General features: G+C 33.7%; 1 protein-coding gene across 1 annotated transcript; it reads left to right on the forward strand.

Moving 5' to 3' along the window:
* The first annotated feature begins 731 nt into the window (after window positions 1-731).
* Window positions 732-14,817, forward strand: LOC114260398 (laccase-15). Its single transcript, XM_028200490.2, has 7 exons — window positions 732-934; window positions 2,574-2,725; window positions 5,287-5,531; window positions 5,768-5,893; window positions 6,316-6,907; window positions 7,833-8,200; window positions 14,354-14,817. Exons 1-7 carry the CDS (start codon window positions 842-844, stop codon window positions 14,596-14,598), a joined length of 1,821 nt encoding a protein of 606 aa, XP_028056291.2. The 5' UTR covers window positions 732-841; the 3' UTR covers window positions 14,599-14,817.
* The last annotated feature ends 4,931 nt before the right edge of the window (window positions 14,818-19,748 follow it).

A 19,748-nucleotide genomic window follows, 5' to 3' on the forward strand; every position in this document is an offset into this window, starting at 1 on the left:
AATGATGATCTAATTTTCAATGTAATTATTTTCTTTTTTTATTGAATCAAATGCATTCTATTCCTGTTTATAGTTTTAAGTAACGGTGTGAAATATACCGATATCAATAATACAATTATACATTAGTCAATGTCTGATAATATCAATTGATATATCAATAAATAAATAAAATCAATGTGTTTGGTTTGAATTTTTTAAATTAAATTTTTTGAAAATTGAGTTTTTAGTTTTCGTGTTTTTTTTTTTGTTTTTAGTGAATATTTTTAAAGTTTTAAACATTTTTTTTTTACTTTTTTAGATGCACCTTACTTAGATGTATCTAAAAAGTAAAAAATTTGTGAAAAAATATTTTAAAAAATTAATAAATATATAAAAATAAAAAAAAATGTACTGAATTCTTGTATTTTTGGTATTTAATGAATTTTTAAATGGTTTTTTTCACAATTTTTTTACTTTTTAGGTATATTTATGTTAGGTATATCTAAAAAGTACAAAAAAAAATTGCTTAAAATATTAAAAAAATTCTATAAAAACAAAAAAATACAAAAAATAAGAAAGTAAAATTTTCTGAAAAGTGTTTTTGGAAAACTCTAAAATCCCAATACATAAAATAAGCAATACGATGCTGCATAATTCAAAAGCAATTGAACAACTACCTTAAATCTTGAAGTTGACTGACCGTTGCATGCTCTACTCTTAAAAAATAAAAGCAAAAAAATGAAAATGACAGTTTTTGTAGCCTTCCATAGCAGTATATGCTCTACCTCTTCTTCAAAATGACAGTATATCTTCCAGAGACCCTAAAAACAAGCACACGCACACATACACAGAGTTGAAGAAAATGAGTTGGGTGATATTAGCAAGGATTTTGATTCTCAGTGGGATGCTTCTATGCATTGTTCAAGGCCATGCACCTCCTTACTACACTTTTATAGTTGAGTTTTTTTCCCCTGCCTATACATACATACATACATGTAGTTCATCTTAAGCCAATTGTGCATTGTTGCCTCATACATATATATATACACACACTACATATATAGTTATATGCATGTGTTATGAACATTCCTCCTATATATAGTTTTTAAATAATGGTATCTATCAATAATAGTAATACAGTGTTGATCAAAGATAAAATATAAAAATTAGTGATACATTCATACATATATCACTCAATATCAAACAATATCAATCGATATATCGGTGAATAATAGTATAAAAAAACTAGATATTTAAAATCATGGTTGACTTATACTTTAAATAAAATTATTGTCATATCTTTATTATATGAGATCTTTTATAAATTTTTTATGTAGATTGTTTTTTTTCAATTGATAAAATAAAAATTTTATTGATGTAAAAAGGAATACAAGAAGTACAATACAATTACATTAAACAACCACTAATAAAAGAGTAAATCCCAACTAAGTTGGAACAAATACTCAAGCCAAACACAACCAAACCAAAACCACACAATGACCAACACAACCAAGGTCTTGTTAACAAGTGTTATCCACAGAATGACCAGCACAACCAAGATTTTTTATATTATTTTTTATTGGCAAAAGAAATGAGAAAATTTATTGATGAAAAAAGTATACAAGCATATGGAAATTACATCAATAAAGAGGAGGAAGTGCAAAGAGTATCATAATATAACCAACCGATCCCAACTAAATTGACACCGAGAATCATATGCAATCATATATTAGCACAAACCACAGAAGTTGGTTAGGAACCAACAAGGGAGAGAAAAAAAAAGAACAAAAAAACCAAAAAACAAAACAAAAACAAAAACAGAATAGAACAGGCCACTGCACAACCACCTAGCCAGCAACAGTGCTCCCCACCCAGCCCAAACAACACACACACACACACAAAAAAAAAAACAGCATTCTACTTGCCTTGAATGTCCAAAACAGCACCTGATCTGTTGCAACTGACGCACAAAATCATTAACAGAGAAAAGCTCCCAATAGATTGGGCTTTTAACCAAAGAGCCACCCTAATCTTTATAAGTTCACACAATTGTCCATAGTTTGGCTGCACCTCATTAAACAGACAGTCATTTCTATAATTCCACAAGGACCATAAGGTGGCCATGGGAATTGCCCTCCATATTTGCTCTACTTTTATTGGGATATTCATTAAAAAAAAATTATATATTCTTATAAAAATGAATCGTTGAAAGTACTCATTAATAAAATTCTTGATTTGTTTTTTACTTCTTTTTTTTTATTTTTTATTTTTATTTTTATTGAGCCCAATCAAAGTGACTGTGTGAAGTCATATTCCTAGGACCTTAATTCCCCACCAAATCTAGACCTTCTTGCGTCTGCACCATGGGAAGCTGGTTTGGTATGCATACCCAAAATTAATGGGATTTGTTCTATCAACTACTTTGTTCTGTTCTCTAAAGAAAGCCCTTTTTCTTTTGCTTTTTTTTTTCGTAAGTGTTATGTATTCAAAAAAATATTTAGAAATTATCTTAAATATTGGTATGGTGTGGCTTACACCTAATATTATTTAGTAAAATGATGTACAAATAAAAAAATTACGAGTTTGGGTTTCAGTTGAAGGAAATCAGTATTACCAGACTGTGTCTTACCAAGAACATCATGACCGTGAATGGAAGTTTTCCAGGGCCAGTGTTGCGCGTCCACAGGGGTGATACAGTGTATGTGAATGTTTACAATCAAGGTGATTATGGAGTCACCTTGCACTGGTTAGTAAAATGCTTCCCCCCTCTGCCTATTTGGTTTTGTTTTGTTTGTTTGTTTGTTTGTTGTTTTATATATTTATATATATATATATATGTGTGATTTTATCTGTTTCTTAGGTGCTGAAATAATTTTGAAAAAGGAAAAAAAAATTGTGATGTGTTCTTTTTTTTGAACAAATTTCTGTTTTTTAAAAATATAATTTATAAAATAGATTTTGAATATAAAACTAAACAGAAAACATCCCTAGTTAATGGAATTTTAATCATAAAGAACTAATAATGTACACTCGTATCATCAAGATTTCTAAAATTTTGTACTTGCCAATCGAGGGTATTGTTTTGCAAAGAGGACTCATATGTACACTGAATGAATTTTGTTGAATTTTTTTTTATTTTTTTTTCACATCTTAAATAACATATGAATATGTAAGATTCACTATAATAAAAAGATAAAGAAAATATTATTCTCACTCCATTTATTTATAAATATACTCCAAAAAAATTTATTATTTAGTGTGCATGGAATCATATAATTTTGGACACTAAAGACAATTTAGACCAAATTAACATATATATATATATATATATACATATAAAAAGTGGAGTATAAATAACAATCATCAAAAATAATAGTGGCTTATACATTATTTTTTTAAATATGTTGATTTTACATGTATCGTGTGCATCTATAGAAGGTGAAAAAATGGGTGAAATTTTAGAGCCGTGATTCCGACTCCCAGTACGGAGGCACCCCCAGCACCCCCACCTCCACGTGGGGGGCTGGCAATGGAGGAAAAGAAGAAAAAAAAAAAAACAAAAGTTTTTGACCAATGGGAGGAGACTCCACAGCACCCTCACTGGGGGTCCAACTCATTTTTGGAAATTTTAATGACATATATGTTTTAGTTGCACATATTTTTTTCAAGAAAAATTTATTTTACTCAGGGCTGGTCCTGAGTTTCCAGGGGCCTAAGGCGAAATAATTTTTTGGAGCCTTTTTAGATATTTATAAAAATAAAATAAAAATCACTCTGTTTGGTTTAGAGTTTTCAAAATTAGTTGCCTAAGTTTGCAATTTGTATTTTTTTATATTTTTTGTATTTGGGAACTTCTTTTTTTTTAAAAAAAAACACAAATATTATAGTTTTTTAGCGTATCTAAATTAGATATATCTACAAAATAAATAAATAAAAATTGTGTAAAATATTTTTAAAAAAAAATACTAAAAAATGCATAATTGGGTCATAAAAAGAGAAAAAAAAAATAGGCCACACAAAATTAGGCTAATGACTAATACATATATATATATTTTATTTTTTATTTTTTTAATTGGACTAACAACTAACACTTAGAAATATTTTCTAATTGGGCCTTTTATCAATTGGGCTAAATAGAATTTTTGAGGCCCCCTTTAAAATTGCCTCAATTAATTAAACATAATTGAGTCATTTTAAGTTTTTAATATAGTGCAAGACTAATAAATTATGGCCATTTTTTTTGGCCTAATTTTCAAGACCTTAGGCACAGGCCTCACCAGTCTTAGCTGAGGGCTGGCCCTAATTTTACTCCTTTGTAGTTTGAAGTTGGAGTACTTTACCCCTATGTTTCATATCAAAGTGCAATCGTTAATATTGTTAATTATAGATGCAAAATGACTGTAATACCCTCAAATCCTATGTCATTTTTGTTATTGTCTTTCTTTCTTCTCTCTTATACACATAATTTATAATGTCTAATAATTCAATTAAATAACAATTCATTATAAATTCTTAATTATTTATTGTAATTCTTAATTTTATATTCTAATCTTAATTTCATTATATTTTAGATAAAAATTAATTTTAAATATTTAGTTATTTATTGTAATTCTTAACTTTGTAATACAATTTTAATTTAATTTCATTTTAGATCACAATTTAGCCTAAATTATTAATTATTTATTGTAATTCCTAACATGTTAATCTAATTTTAATTAATTATATTTTAGGAAATTTTTTTATCATTATTTATTTTACAATTTTATTTAATTATATTTTAAATCAATCCTTAATTACATTTTATATTTTACTATCAATTCTTAATTATATTTTAATTAGCATATTAATCTAATTGTAGGTTCAGAGAAAATGAGTGTAAAATTGTCTTTTTGTTATATTAATTTCACTTTATTTTTTCAGAAAATCAACTCACTCTAAAAAATAGGATGTGATATACATTTTGTTAATTTGGATAGAAAAACTAATGATGACACTTTAATGAAGGAAAAATAAATTTAACCTCTTTTTTTTTTCATCCATCTTTGATGTGGCTACAATTTACCAAGGTGAATGCATTGCCTGAACTTTTCTGCAATTTATTATTTTTATTTTTGTATTATTAGTATGTTTGATGTGCATATGATGAAAATAGGGGATTATTATATAATGAAAGTTGTAGATTATATGCATTGTGTGAACTTTTCTGCAATTTATTATTTTTATTTTTATAATATTAGTATGATGTTCATATGATGAAAATAGGAAATTATTATATAATGAAAGATGTAGATTATATTTACCTTACAGGCATGGAGTTAGAAATCTTAGAAATCCATGGTCAGATGGTCCAGAATACATTACACAATGTGCAATTCCACCTGGTTCAAACATGACATACGAGGTCATATTTTCTTTAGAAGAAGGAACTCTTTGGTGGCATGCCCATAGTGACTGGACTCGAGCCACCGTCCATGGTGCCATCGTTGTTTCCTCTCCATTTGGGATTGCTCAACCATTTCCTAAGCCAGATGAGGAAGAGATCATAATACTTGGTATGCAAAATTACATTTGATAAACCAATTGAGTACGCAAATCTTGCTTTATTGATTACAATAATTTTGAATAGCAGTATTAGAAAATATATACAATCATATATAGACTGATATAAGACAATATAACAAATTTCGATATCAAAAGTCTAATTTCCAATACGTATTGAATGATATTAAAAATGTTGGTTAGTTATCCATTTGAATGCTCAACTATCATTTGCTTCTTTCATTGACAGCATCATGGTTCAAGCAAGATGTGAATCAGATGGTTGACTACAGCTTGCAAAACGGACAAGATTTTAACCTGTCAAATGCTTTCTCCATTAATGGTCAACTTGGGGATTTTTATCCATGCTCCAATGGTACATTTTTAATAATATACCCGTAACAATACAAACATAATTTATTTATTTTATTTTGTGGATAAATAAGACTCAGGAAAAATACGAGTCTTACAATTTTATTGTAATTAACTCATCTCTCTTCTAATAATATAATTGACTTATCTCTTTTTCTGTGTCAAGTTTAAGAATTAACTTACTGTTTTACCTTTTTATTAGTCAAAAGATAACAAAATTAACCAAGTTAATTAAGTAGTCTATCAAAAACAATTGTCAGGGTAAACAAGTAATTTTGTCTCATCCAATACTTCTTCTTTTTAAAAAAAAAAAAATTGTTAAAAATAACTAGTACATGGGTAAATTCAAATTATATTAAATAAAACAGTATTGCAAGTAGAAATTTGTGTTTCTAATATTCCTAATAAATGCTTCACATGTTGCAGGAACAACATACCGACTACTAGTTGATTATGGCAAGACCTATCTTCTTCGTATAATTAACGCAGCAACAAACCAACAATTTTTTTTCGCAATTGCTCAACACAATCTCACAGTTGTCGCCTCGGATGGAGCTTATATCAAACCAATACCAACTAGTTACATCATGATAAGCCCAGGACAAACAATGGATGTTTTAATCACAACAAACCAATCTCCTAGCTACTATTATATGGCTTCTAGAGCATATTTTAGTTCCGATAGCAATAAATTTGATCACACCACTGCCACAGCAATTCTACAGTATAAAGGCAATTACACAGCACCATCCTATCCTTCATTTCCAACAATCTTTCCGGGCTTTCACGACAATGATGCTGCCAATAATTTCACTTTGCAATTTAGGAGCCTAGCAAGCTCGGACTACCCTATAAACGTCCCTATAAATGTCAGTCAGAGGATGTATGTAACGGTTTCTGTGAACCGATTTCATCCTCCACAAGGTTCATCGTCGCACGAGGAATACTGGCTTGGGTCTAGCTTGAACAACTTAACTTTTGTGTATCCTCATACAGATATACTACTAGCTTATTTCTGGTATGTATATATATTCATACCAAGTAAAATGCTGTGATCATATAGTTTAAGGACATTATTTTTATAAATCTTACAAACACTGAAACTATGCTTTCAATAAATAAATAAATAAAACTAAAAAAAAAAATTGAAGAGTATAAAAGATAAAAAAAAGTGTACATTAAAGATGCTTAAAATAGGATTCCTAAATTCACAGACAATGTGATAGAGAATTGAGTCTTAGATGATTGATTTTTAAAACAATCAATAAATGACATGGGTTGTCCACATTAGTGCTGAAAATTTTGGAGTCTCGTTTTATGGATCTTGAATTTTTCTCATAATAAATTCCTTTGACCCCAGTTATTTATTTTTATTTTTATTTTTTTGGGTTCTAGCAAACTAGACGAAATCAATTTTGTTTACTTTGATTCTAAAAAAAATAAATAAATTGAAGTTTTTTTTTTTTTTTTTGAAAAATGTCAACTAAATTTGTTTTAGTTTTCAGTGAACCTTTTCAAAATATATATTTTACTTTAAAAAAAAAAAAAACATTTTTAGGGTCATCTAATCTTATACAAATCTAAAAAATAAATATTTAAGAATTGAAAAAAATTACATTACATCCTGTTTGGCAATGTCGTAAATAACCACTTTTTAGTTATTCACCAAAAATAATAATAATTACCCCGTTTGGCAATAATTAATGTAGCTAACAAAAGGGAATGAAGCATTTTCGTGCTATCAAAAAACTTTACCACTTGTCAAATGCATTTGTCTTATGTAAAAAAAAAAAAAGTAAAAAATAAAAACTATTAAAAAAAATATATTTCAAACCTTGCCTAAATACTGAGAAAAAAAGCCAAAAATTCAAGCTGAGAAATGTTGTTATGTTTGCACTCAAATTGACATTTTTTTTTTATTCTCTCTAACTTCCTTTTAACAGGAACTTGAGTGGGATCTACAACACGAATTTCCCAAACGAACCGCCAGTTTTCTTCAATTTCACAGGGGATGGGACAGTTTTAAGCGCAGATGAATATGCAATACCGGGGAAAGCGACAGAGGTGAAGGTGTTGAATTACAATGAAACTGTAGAGATAGTATTTCAAGACACTAATGTTTTGGATACTTCAATGAATCATCCCATCCACCTCCATGGTTACAGCTTCTATGTGGTGGGAACTGGTTATGGGAATTTCAACAATGAGACTGATCCAGATTCTTATAACTTGGTTGATCCACCTTTGGTTAATACCTTTGGAGTCCCCAAAGATGGTTGGCTTGCTATCAGATTTGTAGCAGATAACCCTGGTAAGTTTGCTTTATTTATAACATTGTGTGTCACTGGCATAAGCATGGCTTGGAACCTAGTTTGTAGATGCAGAATACGTGCAACAAAAATTACTATGAGGCTCTATTTGATTTGATGAAAAATATGAAATGGGTTAACTACACTTAGCATTTTTTGTACTTTCACTATAATCTCATTTTGGTCCTCGCTTTCAATCTTCACTTTTAACTGTGGCAGTAACCTTTTTATATTTTAATTTAAATTGCAATGTCATTCTATCTGTCTAGCATTAATGATGTTGACGAAAATGAAAAATGAATGAACCAAAGTAAAATTTTCGTGAAAGTGTAAGGACTACAATGAGATTTCATTGAAAGTGTTCGTTGCCATTGACAATGAGATGGAAAAAAATGTCATGGTTAGCTTACATGATAAGTTTTGTCAACCTTATTAATGGTAGATAGATAGAAAGGTGTCATTGCATCATGATTTAAAGTGTAATAGATTGACAGAAACAAAATTGAGATTATAGTGAAAGTACAAGGGTGCTAAGTTGCCACACCCCAAATTTATAGAGTCCGACCCATAAATAATAAACATAAATAATAAAGGAAAAGACAATAATAAATATAATCAAAAGGGATTCTCTCGTATTATATTAATATCATTCAATACATGAGATTCTCCAATTACATATGTTTTCTTTCCAACATCTAGATGGAGTTAACATATTGTATGTAATTCAAAAGTAACAACATCATATATGTAAATAAATTTCCCTTAGACTTTTTTTTTTTTTTTTTTGGGCAAAGAAAATTTTATTAAAAAAGGAAGAGATTACAAGAAGATCCAATAAGAATTGCATCATAGCTAAAAAATATATCCCAACTAGATTGACACCTGTTTTGGAGCCCAATCATGTGCATACCAAGTTTGAAAAAAATCAAAAAGTTGGTGAGAGCCCAACTGATACAAACACAAATTCAATACACAAGAAAAAAGAAGAGATCAATTCGACTGACCAATCCTTGCAAAAATGACACTCGGCCTACAAAAAAGGACCAAGGCCTACAAGTCAAAAGAAATCTCTCTCTCCTCTCATGCACATATCTTATGTCATGCCTCAAAGTTAGGATACACCATCAACACTTGAAAAGATTTCAGCCATGTAGGGCGAACATATAGTCTACTAGGATAATCTTTCATAAAATAAGATTTCTCTATTGTACATGATCATGATGCTATATATTTATAGTATAATCAATATCATTTCTCATTTCAAAAGGGTTTATATCCATTCCAATAACCAAAATCAAATATTCTCTTTAAATTAACATTTCTCAATTTCATTACTATTGATTCGGTGTATCCTCTTAAGTGTATGTATCGACCAATAGTCATCACTAAGTACCACCTAATCTAGTGAGCTATCTGAAACAACACTCTTCTTGTGACCATCACTAAGCGTCATCTAAATATCACCAAATTTACCGATTTATAATTGGAATGACCTTGGCACCTATACTGTGCGGGTTGTTGGTCTTTCACAATAATTTGTTGAACAAATTATCTCATCCTCAACTATACATGACCCAGATTTACCACTCTATTCAATTAAAGCCAAAATGTTTTAACGTAATCAATACAACATATGCAAAAATTCAATTCTTATAAAATATGCTCCATACACCTTTGTTTCAATGACAGATTTTTACTTGTATAAATTCAACAATTTAACAATACAACGAATATGGGTTTTTGTCAACCTATTGTATCAATGTCTATAACAATACCATTTTTCACCAATGGCCAATACAATTATCTCTAACAATTATATAATTCTATAAGTTATACTCATTTATCTTCAATTTTAATATAACATCATTAATTCAAACTAGCACCATTAATTTTAATATAACACTATCAATTTATCATTTTGTACAATATCAGAAATTAGGATTTTTCACAAATTCAGGTTTTCTCATTTTTAAATACCATTATGCAATTTTATACAATGAAAATAAGTTTAGTAAGAAAATTATAGAGAAGTACTCAATTCATCTCAAACCCTAATCCTCTATCATGCAATTTCTCAAACTTCCATTAAATAACAACATTTGTGTATAAAAATATCCATAAACCCATGTTAAGCCAATGAAAGGGAACCCTACCTCTTGGAGAGAAGATGAGAAGAAATAAAATGAAAAAGTTAAAGAAACGAAGATTGGCTTGGACCAAATCGATGATAAGGAAGAGGTCCAAGAGGTTCATTCAGAGGTTCATTCAGTGTAATGTAATTCATTCAGTGTAATGTAATATGCTGTTAGTTAGTTTGTAACTGAATTAGTTACTGTGTAACAGCTTTAGTTAGTCCCTTAGTTACCTGATGTGTAGTTAGTTAGAGGTGAGGTTAGGTTAATTAGTTTGTTAGTTTGTTATCTGGACAGGTATATAACTATGACTTGTATTTTCTTATTTGTTTAATAAGAAGAGATTACAGTTTTACTTTACCTTTCATCATGGTATCAGAGCAGAAGACTGGGGTTGTGAAGATGCTGGCTGGGAAGAGCACTGAGCCTGGACAGATGTAGCCTGTGACTGTGTAGATATAGGCTGAGCTGGGACAGATGGAGACTGTGGCTGTGTAGATATAGGCTGAATACTAGACTTTGAAGCCAGAGCAGATTGAGAATTATGTTGAGGAGAGGGTGACCAAAAGAAATCCTGTAAAAGAGGAAGAGAAGAAACAGAAGAAACAGAAGTAGAAGAGGAAAAAGGAAACTCATGTTCATGAAAAGTAACATGCCTAGATAAATGAATGTGACCAGTCTGAGGATCTAAACATCTATAGCCCTTAACACTAGGATGATAACCTAGAAAAACACAAGGAGTTGATTTAGGGGCCAACTTATGAGAAGCATAAGGTTTAAGCTAAGGGAAGCAAAGACAGCCAAATACTTTTAGTAGAGAGTAATCAGGAGAAGTATGATACAACAACTCAAAAGGAGAGCAATTATTAAGAGAAACATTAGGTAAACGATTGATCAAATAGGTGGCAGCAGCGATGGCATCAAACCAATAAAGAAGAGGCATAGAGGACTGATGAAGAAGAGAAATAGCAGTTTCAGTGAGATGTAAGTGCTTCCTCTCAGCCACTCCATTTTGAGAGGGAGTATGTGGACAGGAAAACTGATGATGAATGCCATGAGTGTGAAGATAATGTTGAAGATGATGATTCTTGTATTCACCACCTCCATCACTACGAAGAATTTTGAGAGGAAAACCAAACTGTTTTTCCACAAAAGCTTTGAATTCCATAAATTTGGCACACACTTCACTTTTATAAACAAGAGGATAAAGCCAAGTGAATCTGGTAAAATCATCAATGAACAACACATAGTATTTGTAAGGAGAAGCAGATTTATTAAAGGGACCCCATACATCACTGTGAATCAAAGCCAGTGGATTAGTTACAGTGGAATTAGACAATGTAAAAGGTAGTCCATGACATTTGGCTATAGAGCAATGTACACAAGAAAAGGTACTTTTATTGGAAGCTACAAACAAAGGTAATTTGTGTTTAAGCAAATGAAACTTAAGAGTAGAAGGATGGCCTAATCTCTGATGCCAAATGTCAGTAGAAGCAACAGAAGTAACTGAACTACTGGAGGCATGTGAGGAATCAGTAGTGGTTGGAGTGCTGTAGGCATGTGAGGAATCAGTGGTTGGAGTGCTGTAGGCATGTGAGGAATCAGTGGTTGAAGTGTGGAATTGATACAGTCCATTGGCATAAAAACCTTTATGGAGTATGGCCTTGGAAAGCTTGTCCTGAATAGTAAAAGAAGAATGATCAAATGTGATAGAGCAGTTGTTATCTTTAGCCAAGTGATGCACAGAGACAAGATTAGAGTTAATAGAAGGTACATGCAAAACTTTGTTTAGTTTGAAAGAATGGTGAGGAGTAGGTAGTATACCTTGACCTGTATGAGTGATAGGAAGGGAAGAGCCATTACCAATAGTGACTTGATTACCAGCAGTGTAAGGTTGAATGGAGTTAAGTTGATGAAGATCATTGGTGATATGATCAGAAGCAGCTGAGTCCAAAAACCAGGGAGAACAAGAATCATTGTCCTCAGTTAAAGAGGTAACATATGCCTTTGATTGCTGAGACTGATATGGATGAGAGTGAGACTGATATGGCTTTGATTGCTGGGATGGAGACACTTGTGAAGACTGAAAGTGAGTATCTAGTCTATGCCAACAGTCAAGAGCTATGTGATTAGCTTTACCACAGATTTGGCACACAATGCCAAATTGTCCTCTTCCTTGAGATCTGCCACGAGATGATCTTCCTGAATAGAATCGAGTGCCTCTCTGAGCACCTCTAGAATCACTACGAGAAGAACCTCCTCTGTTGTGATGATAAGAGGTAAATCCTCTAGAAATATTAGAAGCTGCATGAGAGTCTGTCACAGTTGCAAAAGCAACAGTGAGATCAGAACTATGTTTTAATTTGCCTTCAATGTGAACAGCTTCGGAACAAAGTAGAGCAGAGAGATCCTCCAAGCTTCGTGTTGGTCTTCCCCCTCTCAGCTTGCGGGGGCCTGATAAGGAAGAGGTCCAAGAGGTTCATTCAGAGGTTCATTCAGTGTAATGTAATTCATTCAGTGTAATGTAATATGCTGTTAGTTAGTTTGTAACTGAATTAGTTACTGTGTAACAGCTTTAGTTAGTCCCTTAGTTACCTGATGTGTAGTTAGTTAGAGGTGAGGTTAGGTTAATTAGTTTGTTAGTTTGTTATCTGGACAGGTATATAACTATGACTTGTATTTTCTTATTTGTTTAATAAGAAGAGATTACAGTTTTACTTTACCTTTCATCAATCGAAGCCTTCATCGTGCTCTACAATTTTAAAACTCAAACTTTTGAACAGTTCCCACTCTAAAGTAGCTAATCTAAGTTTTTGTGTGGTAAATGTGTTGGGTGAAATATAAAGAGAGAAGGAGAGAAGAGAGAAAGAGATAAAGAGAAATGAGAGAGAGAGAGATTGAAGAAGGCTGAATAAATGAGCTCCAGCCGAGAAGACGATCGATCGCCTTTAAAGAGCAATCAATTGCTCCTCAAGGGATCAATCCCCTTTCGATCATTGCGTTTTGCTGAAGATTTTAAAAATAAATTTGTGAAGCGATCTATTGCCCACTCTAATGTGATCGATCCTTAAGCCCATAAATTTTATGGTTTGTTCTGCACCAATCCACATGTGCAAGACTTTCGGTCGAACGTGCAATTTCACTTGTTGTAGTGCTAATTCTCAAGAAGGTTTTCCACACCTAAAACTCAAATATTAAAAACGACACAAGCTAAATAGGAATTTGTATTGGCTTAATCATACAACCAGAATACAATTCATCAAATCAAAAGTTCACTAGTGTATCGGGGCATGCATATAAGTTTGCTTAAGCCAAGTTTAAGACTTAGGACGCTACATAAGTATAATTAACAGATATAAAATTAAAGTGTTAATGGTGGTGGTGGTAAAGGTAGTAATAGTGGTGGCATTAATAAGAGTTTAGTCTATAAAACGTTTGGGATTAATACATTGTTGGTCTCTTTAGTTTGAGTGAAGTTTTACTTTAATTATTATAGTTTCAATTTGAATATTTTGAACCATACAGTTTCAGTTTTCTTATAATGAAGTCTCCCTATCACTTATTATTAGAATTTTAAATAGAAAAAAACCATATGCAAAATTAGAGCGACCAAAATGGAATTTCAAAAGAAATTCTAGGTTTGCATGTAGCCTTTTATTGTTCAAAGTATTAACTATATATAAAAAAAGGATAATATTGTAATAAAATTGAAAGTACGAAGTTCAAATTAAAACTATAAAGACTAAAGTAACACTTTGCTTAAACTACGGAAAATAAAGGTGCAATTTGCTTAAACATTTTCCATCTTTAAAATATGGAGAACATCATCTGTCTAAATAAATTTATTTTTCGTTGACCACATAAAAAAAAATTTCCGTTCAACTTTTGTTTTTCACGGTAGCTTCATCCCATGTTTCCATTGAACAACTTGGACCTATTGTGTGAAATTTCATTGACATGTGTGTGTTAGAACATATGTATTTATAATGTACAGTACATAACTTGGATCATTTTTTTGGGTAGGTGTATGGTTCTTGCACTGTCATATGGAGCGACACACTACTTGGGGCATGGTTACTGCTCTGATTGTGAAGAATGGTGACACCCCTGAAACAAGCATGCTCGATCCACCGGCTTACATGCCTACCTGTACAGTTCCACCATCTCCCTCTGGCCAGCTTCATGAATCGGATGTTTCAAATCATGGAATAACAGATGAAATAAGAGGACAAGCAACAGTAAATATAGTGCAGACCCAACCTTCCTAATTATTACTACCTTATTGATGGAGGAGTTGCTTGTGTTCTTGAGTCTTGATTATTTTGTGTCATGGATTTGTTGTAATGATGTGGAAAAAGTAGCTGAAGAGTTTCCAGAACAAGTGAATTGATGAAAGTCAAAGATAAGGTCAAATTGATGACCAAGGGTAAATTTGTAATTTCAATGGATGAACTCAGATTTGTTTCAATTGCAAAGATTAGCAACAACTTGAGGGTCTTTTAGTTTTGCAAAAATTAATTGGAGTTTGTCAATATCAACAAGCAGCTTGCAAATATTTTTACCAAAGCAATGTCATTAAAAAAAATTAGAATAGTTCAAAATTTCTTATGTTTTTCAAATTAAATGGGACCCTTTTTTTTTCAAGCAAAAATAAACTTTATTGATGAAGAAAGCAAGATACATGCGAAAACTTACATACAACAAAGAAGAAAAGTGCAAATAGCATCATAACTAGCCTTACCAATCCCAACTAGATTGGCACCGATCAAAAAAAAACTAGGTTGGCACCGATAAGGTAATACAGTCTAGTGCTGTAATATTAATTTCTAATATTGTGCAATAAGTCTAGTGCTGCAATATTGTGCAACTATATGAATCAAATTGTATGTGCCTGTGGGTTGTGTTAATTGTCAACATTCAAAGATGGTAGTCTTGATGGGGTGCTAAACATTAAGACTCAGTTTGTTTTATAAATTTGGGAAAAACTTTTTTTAAAAAAAAGTGTGTGAAATATATGTAAAACATAACTACAGAATATAACTTAGATTCCTATATAAAATTATTACTTAAAAGAAACGTTTTCATAAATGAAAAAATTGCAAATTCAGAGGCCCAAATGATGAACATGGTGAGTCATTATGCTCCCGGGACATTTCTGTTAGAAATTTAAGAGAGAAAAAGAGAGTTGGAAAGTGAGAATTCTCTATTGATATCATTGCAATTGTGAAACAACTATGGGTGCCTTATATTCCACCTATATTTTACGGACTTTTTTTTATATAAATCTCTTCTTAAATTCATAAGCCATACACAGTCTAGCATATGTTTTCCTTAGTAAAATAAAGTAGAAAGCTCACATTTTTCTTGTTGTGTAGTGGATTTTGTTCTCATTCTCCACTGTGAACGTAAGCATCTAGTTGAACTATGTATTGTATTCATGTGAGCTTGTTTTTTATATTGATAATCTCGGCCTTTTACCTACTATTTCATTTTAGTTCATATACTTTTAATTGACTTAATTTTGACCATTAATTTCAAAGTTTGCGTCAATTTGGTTTTATTGATAACTTCGTTAGTATTTTTGACAAAAAATTATCACTGAATTAGTTATGATTAATTAACCAACTTGAGTAAATTTATAATTTTATCCTTAAAAATATGACAGTTATCACTTATGTGCATATTTTCCATTAAAAATGCTAATAGTTATAATTAATTAGATTAAATTGAAACAAAATTATAAATTCATGATCAAAATTGAGCGAATTAAAATTACATAAAATAAAATGATACAAGAACTAAAATACAGGACTACCAATGTAATTTGTCATTTATTTTACTGTTTATTATGTGATTAATATTAAAAGTACCTTTGATACCACATTGAAAATACAAGAATTTAGTTGGGTCTAGAAACTCATAATGATTTCTAGATACTAGCAGAACATGGTGAGCACTAACATTGAATAAAATACAAATTAAATATGCGTATAGACACAAGACTTGTGAAGGTATGTATGTATGACGTAAATCTCGTACAAAGCTCATAAGGTGACACAAGATATCTTAGTGAAAATTCTGTTTTTTTTTATACAAATCTTCTCCAACATAGATTCATCCAGACTATCAAACATTAAGGCCTGGTTTGACGTATATAAAAGAAAATCTAAAAATTAAAAAATTATTAAAAAAATTAAAAAGTTCATACCATTCACCAATACTTTTGGCTGAAACTTTGTCGGTTTGAAAAAAAATAAAAATTACAAGTCAATCAAGATGTGCAGCCCTTTGCAGCACAATTTCCCATGAAGAGTGAAAACGTGACACGTTTGTGAGTCACATTTGCTTCAACAAAAAATTAAAAAGAGAGAGAAAGTGTTGCTGACTGTGTAGTCTAAAAAAACAAAAAGTATATTTATTTAAGACACTCTAAACAATCCATAAATATCATACATATACTTTAACAAAAACATTCATCAAGACACTTTGAATCTAACCAAATAACTCTTCCAACTTTTAGACTCTAATACATAAACTCAACATTTTAATATATCTAACTTAAAATTAAATTAACTCCAATAATTGAAGACACAATTTTGCATAACGAACAAAGCAGTCCACCAAATGAAGGGGCATTTGCCAAAGCCAAAATAGACCATCAAAAGTTTCATCTCTGCTTCTAAATTTTTCATATCTATCTTCTTCTGTTTTTTTCTCATTTTGAGTTTTAAAAGTGTTGACACTATCAATGTTACGCACAAATTGACCCACAGAAAAGATACCTTTGTTCAAAATGTCCTGTTTTATATATGGGATTTTTATTGATAAGTCCAATTTAGAAGTGTTTTAACCCAAGAAGTCCATGAAGGAATTTTTTAACCCATTTAGTCCCATGTATGTATAGTTTTATTCCATAAAGTCCATTTTCTTGATTTACACTATTTTCTTGGACACTTATGCCCTTATATTTAATTTTGATACCCTTATAAATATTTTTTGAACGATTAGCAATTTAATGATGTGAACATTCATATTTTAAAATTCACATTGGTAGAAATGTAAAATTGGCCCGTGGGCGGCCCGAAACCCGGCTGCGAGCCGGGGCGGGCCCGGCCCGTTGACAATGTGAATATTCACATTGACATATTAACATTCACATTAATAGAAGTGTAAAATTGACCCTCGTCCCGTGGCGGCGTGAAACCCGCCCGCGACCCATGGCCGGCCCGGGGCGGTCCCGGTTCGGCCCGTCGACAATGTGAATATTCACATTGACATGTTAACATTCACATTGATAAGAGCATAAAATTGGGCCGCGGCCCATGGGCGGCCAAAAGCCCGCCCGCGGCCCGGGGCGGGCCCGGCCCGGCCCGTTGACAATGTGAATATTCACATTGACATGTTAACATTCACATTGATAGGAGTATAAAATTAGCCCGCGCCTCGTGGTTGCCCAAAACTCGCCCACGGCCCGTGGGCGGGCCCGACCCGGCCTGTTGACAATGTGAATGTTCACATTGACATGTTAACATTCACATTGATAAGAGTATAAAATTGGCCCCCGTCTCGTGATGGCGCGAAACTCGCTCGCGGCCCATGGGCGGCCCGGGGCAGGCCCGGTCCGGCCCATTGACAATGTGAATATTCACATTGACATGTTAACATTCACATTGATAAGAGTATAAAATTGGGCCGCGGCCCATGGGCGGCCAAAAGCCCGCCCGCGGCCCGGGGCGGGCCCGGCCCGGCCCGGCCCGTTAACAATGTGAATATTTACATTGACATGTTAACATTCACATTGATAGGAGTGTAAAATTAGCCCGCACCTCATGGCTGCCCGAAACCCGCCCACGGGCCGTGGGCGGGCCCGGCTCTGCCAGTTGACAATGTGAATGTTCACATTGACATGTTAACATTCACATTGATAAGAGTATAAAACTGGACAGCAGTCCAGGGCGAGCCGACCCGGCCCGGCCCGTTGACAATGTGAATATTCACATTGACATGTTAACATTCACATTAATAGGAGTGTAAAATTGGCCCCCGTCCCGTGGTGGCGCGAAACCCGCCCACGGCCAATGGGCGGCTCGGGGCGGGCCCGGTCCGGCCCGTTGACAATGTGAATATTCACATTGACATGTTAACATTCACATTGATAAGAGTATAAAATTGGCCCGCGGCCCATGGACGGCTAAAAGCCCGCCTGCTGCTCGGATCGGGCCCGGCCTGTTGTCAATGTGAATATTCACATTGACATGTTAACATTCACATTGATAAGAGTGTAAAATTGGCCCGCAGCCCGTGGGCGGCCCGAAGCCCGACCGCAGCCCGAGGCGGGCTTGGCCCGACTCGTGACAATGTGAATATTCATATTGACATGTTAACATGCACATTGATAGGAGTGTAAAATTAGCCCGCGCCCCGTGGCTGCCTGAAACCCGCCAACGGCCCGTGGGTGGCCCGGTGCGGGCCCGGCCCCGTCTGTTGACAATGTGAATATTCACACTGACATGTTAACATTCACGTTGATAAGTGTGTACAATTGGCCCGCGACCCGTGTGTAGCCCGAAGCCTGACCTCAGGCCGAGGCGGGCCGGGCTCGTTGGCAATGTGAATATTCACATTGACATGTTAACATTCACATTGATAGGAGTGTAAAATTGGCCCGTAGCCCGTGGGCGGCTCAAATCCTGATCGCAGCCCGAGGCGGGCTTGGCCCGACCCGTGACAATGTGAATATTCACATTGACATGTTAACATTAACATTGATAGGAGTGTAAAATTTGTCCACTGCTCGAAGCTCGCCCGCGGCCCGGGGTAAGCCTGGACCCAAACTCGGACCGCCCACGGGCTTCAGGCCGCCCGTGGGACGCGAGTCAATTTTACGCTCTTATCAATGTGAATGTTAACATGTCATTGTGAATATTCACATTGTCAACAGGCCGGGCCGGGCCCGCCTCGGGCCGCGCCACGAGCCGTGGGCGTATTTCGGGCAGCCACGGGGCACGGGCTAATGTTACACTCTTATCAATGTGAATGTTAATATGTCAATGTGAATATTCACGTTGTCAACGGGCCGGGCCCGCCCCGGCCCGGGGCCGGGCATCGGGCTGCTCACGGGTCACGGGCCAATTTTACACTCTTATCAATGTTAATGTTAATATGTCAATGTGAATATTCACATTGTCAACGAGCCGGGCCGGGTCCGCCTTGGACAACGGGCGGGTTTCGGGCAGCCCACGGGCCACAGACCAATTTTACACTCCTATCAATGTGAATGTTAATATGTCAATGTGAATATTCACATTGTTAACGGGCCGGACTGGGCTTGCCCCGCGCCGCCCACGGGCTTCGTGCCGTCCATGGGACGCGAGTCAATTTTACACTCTTATCAATGTGAATGTTAACATGTCAATGT

Source organism: Camellia sinensis, chromosome 1, assembly GCF_055761805.1.
Source record: "Camellia sinensis isolate YWXY chromosome 1, ASM5576180v1, whole genome shotgun sequence".
NCBI classification, from domain to species: Eukaryota; Viridiplantae; Streptophyta; class Magnoliopsida; order Ericales; family Theaceae; genus Camellia; species Camellia sinensis.